This window comes from Tarenaya hassleriana, unplaced genomic scaffold (assembly GCF_000463585.1).
Source record: "Tarenaya hassleriana unplaced genomic scaffold, ASM46358v1 Cleome392, whole genome shotgun sequence".
NCBI classification, from domain to species: domain Eukaryota; kingdom Viridiplantae; phylum Streptophyta; class Magnoliopsida; order Brassicales; family Cleomaceae; genus Tarenaya; species Tarenaya hassleriana.
Window position 1 is genome coordinate 25,263 of NW_010966833.1, and position 5,617 is coordinate 30,879.

Sequence of the window (5,617 nt, forward strand, 5' to 3'; positions counted from 1 at the left end):
CAGAACTAAAAAGTAAAATCTAAAATCTAAAATCTAAAAACCAAAGACTAAATCCAAAAATTCAAAACAAAAACTTCATCCATTCAAGGCCACGGTCTACGAACAAACCTCGAACATGTTGGTTTTTATCTTTTAATCAACGGCGACCCAAAGTTTATTAATGTAGTGTGTAGCTACTAATTTATCTTGTAAGTAACGTGGTCGTATCTTTATTTTTTTTTAATATTGATGCTATTGTTGTGCTAATTGTTTAACATTATCAATGAGAATAGATAAAAAGAATTATTGGAAACACTTTTAGTATTACCAATGTGGGTAATGTAAAATTTAAAAATACAATTTTAACTATTTTTAAAATGAAAAAATGAAATATATGGAGCTTGCTATTTAATTTTAATTGTGTTAACCTAGAAAACATAATATAATACAAAATCACTTGTTGTGACATACAGTTTTTCAGTTCATTTACTCAGGAACCAAGATAGTCCCCAAAAATCTTTCTATCATATTATTGAATTCAATCTCTTACTGAAGAATATAAAATATATGCATTTATATAACGCCGTTACCAAAAAAGAAAAAAAAGAAGCTATCATATCTCTGGCTTAGAAGTAGGGATATAGTGTAGAAAATTTAGAGAATTTTAATTTTTGTACCTGAAAAAACGAAATAAACATAATAAAAGCCATAGTTTTTCATTTTTCTTTTCCAAATAAACATTTTGTACAGTTCCAACTCCAAGCCGTTTATCTTCCCGTGGACAACCGGAGATAACCGGAGAAAGATAAAATGATCGATCGAATGATTTCGCGTAATTTTCATCTTCACATTCTCATGTGACAAAAGGAATAAAGCCCGAAATTCTTCATCCTCCATTCATCCTCTTCATGCCTTCATCAGAACTTCTTTGATGTATTTCAATATTTCATCCACATTCACCGTCCAAGCGACCGATATCGGGGAATAACCGGTCCACGGGTTTGTTCCGACCCAGCTGCAAATTTTTTGCCACGTAAAACCGGTTCACGATTTTGTAAAAAAACCCGAAAAAAAGAAAACGAAAGAAACAAATCGAATTTGTGTAAAAGAAAGTTTACTTCTTGAGGCCTTGATCCATGAGGGTATGGCCGACGCAAATTCCCTGCGTCTCCACCCGAACAACGCCTTTCTTGTACGTGAAGAGATCCGGCCTTACCACTGCCACAAAGCTTACTGGGTCATGGAGGAATATTCCTGAAAAACCAAAATAAACCAGAATCATCATCAAACTCTGTTCATGATAATTCCCCTTAAAGGTTTCATCTTTAGCAACAAAAATGGAGGATATCTAATCCGAATGTACGAATAGTTTCTCAGGTCGTTCTTGCTTACCATAGATACCATCGGATTTAACATGCCAGTCTCGGTAGAATTTACACATGTCGCTTAATAACTGGGCGTGTTTCCCCTTCGAGTGTCTCAGTTTCAGAAGATCATCATCTGAAATTCAATCCCGAGTGTGTTTTCAGAGAGCCATTCACGTAATCAGGAGAGGAGAAAACGTAAAGAAGAAGTGGTTGGCTTAAGGATATGAGAAGCTTTAACCTGTTAGTTTGACTTGTGTAGTGATGTTTATCCCAACAACAGTGATATCCGCCCCTGAGGTGAACACGATATCCGCTGCTTCCGGGTCACCATATATCTGCGAACAACAAATTAACGAATCATTTACAATGTTATTAGCTATTTGAAACTTCATTAGACTCTCTTTTATGGGTTTTATACCAAAATCCGTTAAAGGGGAGATAGAGAAGATATAGAGAGTACATTTGCCTCGGCTGCAGGATTAACGTTCCCCAAAGCAAAGAAGGCTCCACCGAGAATGACAATTTTCTTCACTTTGCTCGCAAAGGAACCATCTCGTTTGATGGCCTAACACAAAAAAAAAAACATAGCCGTAAGATTTCAAATGAGGAAAATGGAAAAGAAAATCGCGGGTTTAGGAAGAAAAGGGTACATGAATTCTCACCAAAGCTAAGTTGGTCAATGGTCCGAGGGCAAGAACGGTAACCTCACCGGGATATTCAGAAACCTTCTCAACTAGAAACTCGGATGCGCTTTTCTCACATTTCTTTGCACTCGGAAGAGGAAGAGATATGTTTCCTAGTCCGTTTGAACCGTGCACAAAGTCCGCAACACGGGGAATTCCACCCTACTCAAAAAACATTACAATTCCATTGCTTCAAACACTAAAAGTCTAAAACCGAAAGCAAAAGGTACAAAGCTAATAGATATGGTAAACTTACTTCTCTAACCAAAAATATCCTTACAACGAGTGAGAAAAAGATGGTACCTTTAAGGGTCCAGAACTTCCTTCTGCAACAGGAACCTCAGGAAAACCTGCAATCTCACACTATTCTTTCGCACAACCAAAAAACATGAATTTGATCACAGATATGTTCCACGTTTGGAAAAAAAAAAGAAGAAAATATTACGCGAATTCAGACCGGACGGGTGATTTCTATGTACCAGGAGTAAGGCATTACGAGTGGCATCTTGTGTTGAAACATTACCAAATATGGTGGTGAGCCCTAACACCTCGAGCACCGGTGTTTGAAAAGCCATCAAAATCGCCATGCTATCATCTGCTTTTTTTTTTCCATAACAACCACACATATCAAATGTAAAACCCCTTTTTTTTTTCATGTTCATAAGATCTTGGTTCCATATTCATCATCAAAGTCTAACACTATCTTTGTACAAAACAGAATATAATGGATCAAACCCTACTGTTTCTCGTTTAAAAAAGCACCATACTCAAAACTCATATGAAAAAACCCAACATGGAACTGTAAATCTAAAGAGATGCTTTGAGATGCAAGCTTTTTAACCGATTAGCTTATAATCAACTGATTATGAAAAACCCATATATTCTAAATTCAACGTTTTGCTCAAATGAAACTGAAAAAAGTTGGAATAAGTTGCAAGCTTTTTCAAATTTGATCCCCTTTGTTCTCAGCCAAGTAGACAATATAATGACACAGAGCCTTTCTATTGAAACAAACAAAAATCAAAGCTTAAAAGATTCAAATTTTTATCAAATTAGCTTATAATCAGTGGATCATCAAATACCCATTACTGTAAAATTCAAGGGTTTTGCTCGAATCAACCTGAAAAAAAGAAAGTTGAAACTTTATATAAAGTTTTAGATCCTCTTTTCACAGGGAAGCTCTATCATATTCCCGGGATCATTAAACAAGTTCGAAGGCAAGAATCTAAAACATCAGCGTCTTTTCTTCCCCATTCAGCTTCTATAAAATAATCAATTAAACTAATCCGAATTCCTAAGATCAAATCAGAATCAGAATCAGAATCAGAATCAGAGAGAATCCGAATGCCTCAGCAGAGGAAGAACACTCACCGATCCCTGGGTCTGTGTCGATAATGAGCTTCTCACGCTTGGGAGAGGAAGCCAAAAGGCAGCCATTTTGGATCCCGCCGTTACAAATCTCCATTTTCAACAGAATAACTATCCAGCTCAACGATAGAAGCCCAGAAAGAGAACCCAAATTCAAAACCCTAGAATTTTGTAATTGCAACAGTGCGATTCCAATGTGTATATGTATATAATAGATCTGGAACTTTTTTCAAGATTCTTCAAAGGAAAAGACAATACCCAGAAACTTTTTTAATTGAGGAATCGAACAGTTGTTCAACTAAACCAACAGATTGTGTCGGGGAGCGAAAGAGAACGAAGGCTGACGATTTGACAAAGGCCAAATCGCCCTGCCCACGATTTGAGACTTTTTTTATGATGACGCAAAGGTGTTTGTATTTGACTCAAATTCTATTTCCCTTTAACTAGTTTTCCCTTGCGAAAGCAAAATCCGAAACTTTTGATTAGAAAGGAAACTTCCTAAACCGACGCATTATATATATATATATATATATATATATATATATATGCACTTTCAAGATAAAATCTTTTTTTTTTTATAATACAGCTTGCACAATGTGTTTTTATATATATATATATGCACTTTCAAGATAAAATCGTTTTTTTTTTATAATGCGGAAGTTCACCGGGTCTTTGACCCGACTACATCTCCCAGAGGAAGTCCAGGTGAATGCCTCTCCCCACGCTTGGATAAAATCGTTTTTATTTTTAATCATTCATATTTTATATTTGATTTTAATTTTTGTGTATATATATGGATATATGTATATACATATATTATTAAACTATCACTAATTTTGGATCATGAAAATTAGGTTTTAAAAAAACGAGTTACACATTTAATAAAAAAATATATAAACATATATATATATATATATATGTATTCAGAGATTTTATCTAAAATGCCCTTAAAATGCTATATGGACTTCAATGACTACTCTTCTCTCAAAAAAAAAATCTCACTCCAAACATACACTCCTAAATATATAATATCTATTTTACCCTTCTATTATTAAATATAAAATTAAATTAAATTTAATAAAAAATATTCAATTTTATCTCTCTTCCGAAACTATGCTTCTCTCTCCTCCGATTTGTTCTCCCCATTTTCTCTCTTCTCTGGTTTTCACTCGCTCTCCTCCATTTTGCTCTCTTTCTCATCCGATTTGTTTCATTTCTCCTCCGATTTGTTTCGTTTCTCTTCAGATTTGCCCTCTCTCTCCTCTGATTTACTTCTCTCTCCTTCATTTGTTTGTTCTCCCTTCAGATTTGCTCTCACTCTCTTTCTTCCGATTTGTTTCGTTTCTCCTCCGATTTGCTTGCTCTTTCTTCGACAATGTGCGAAACAACTTCAAAAATCATGAAAATCAATGGGAATTCACATAGAATCGTGTTCTTTGTGATTTGAAACCAGATATGATGTTCTTTGTAACCTATGATCCATGTGACCCGTGTGATCTGTGACCCATGTGACCTATGATCCATGTGACCCGTGTGATCTGTAACCCAAGTCTAATATGCATATCTTGTTGTGCAGGTTTTCTAAAGTTGTGGAGTATATTGATAAAGTGCTACATGAGTGGTACAAGATAGTATGCGCATATGATGTTACTGTACTCAACAATTTTGTAGACGAGTTTGAGGTTAGAGATGAATTGGGTAGGAAACACTTGGAGAGCGGTTGGAGTAGTCCATAAGATTGGGAGAGACAATATTATATCAGACCGGTTTCTGATTATTGTGATTGGAATATTGACGACCGAAATATTACAAATATCGTGGTATTCCCTTCGATAGTGAAAAAAACGAGGAATCGATAGGCCTAAACAAAACCAGTTTCATTGTAAAATAACTTTTTGTATGATTTCATTGTCGTTTTCGGATATATTTATAAAATAATTTGTTTGTATGATTTCATTGTTGTATCACTTATAAAGTATATTTTCCATGAATATGATTTCTTTGCATTAGTACATTGTGTTTAATAAGCTTGCATTATATAATAAAATCAGAATACATACAAATTACTTGGTCATATGAGTTAAACATGTGATCCATGTGACTCTCATGTGATCCATGTGACCCAGAAATATTTTTACAGTGTGACTCATGTGACCGTTGTGACTTGTGATCCAATGTCAATAAAAAAAAAGAGTGTCAAATCTGAGTTTTGAAGTTTTA

The 5,617-nt window shown here is 34.9% G+C and overlaps 1 protein-coding gene across 1 annotated transcript; it reads right to left on the minus strand.

Annotated features, from left to right (window-relative positions):
• Positions 1–670: 670 nt before the first annotated feature.
• On the minus strand, positions 671–3,833 carry LOC104823105 (uridine nucleosidase 1). Its single transcript, XM_010554529.2, has 9 exons — positions 3,401–3,833; positions 2,509–2,624; positions 2,333–2,392; positions 2,009–2,191; positions 1,807–1,911; positions 1,585–1,681; positions 1,372–1,479; positions 1,098–1,233; positions 671–994 (listed from the first exon to the last, which is right to left on the minus strand). The coding sequence occupies exons 1-9, from the start codon at positions 3,492–3,494 to the stop codon at positions 886–888; spliced, it is 1,008 nt and encodes a 335-aa protein (XP_010552831.1). The 5' UTR covers positions 3,495–3,833; the 3' UTR covers positions 671–885.
• Positions 3,834–5,617: the final 1,784 nt, after the last annotated feature.

What these genes read in the sequence shown, in the direction of transcription:
- LOC104823105 (XM_010554529.2), bottom strand. Translation starts at nt 3,494, where the DNA reads ATGGAGATTTGTAACGGCGGGATCCAAAATGGCTGCCTTTTGGCTTCC. An exon ending in CGACACAGACCCAGGGATCG is followed by an intron (nt 2,625 to 3,400) that starts GTGAGTGTTCTT and finishes AAAAAAAAGCAG; the next exon opens with ATGATAGCATGGCGATTTTG. An exon ending in CATTGACCAACTTAGCTTTG is followed by an intron (nt 1,912 to 2,008) that starts GTGAGAATTCAT and finishes TTTTTGTGTTAG; the next exon opens with GCCATCAAACGAGATGGTTC.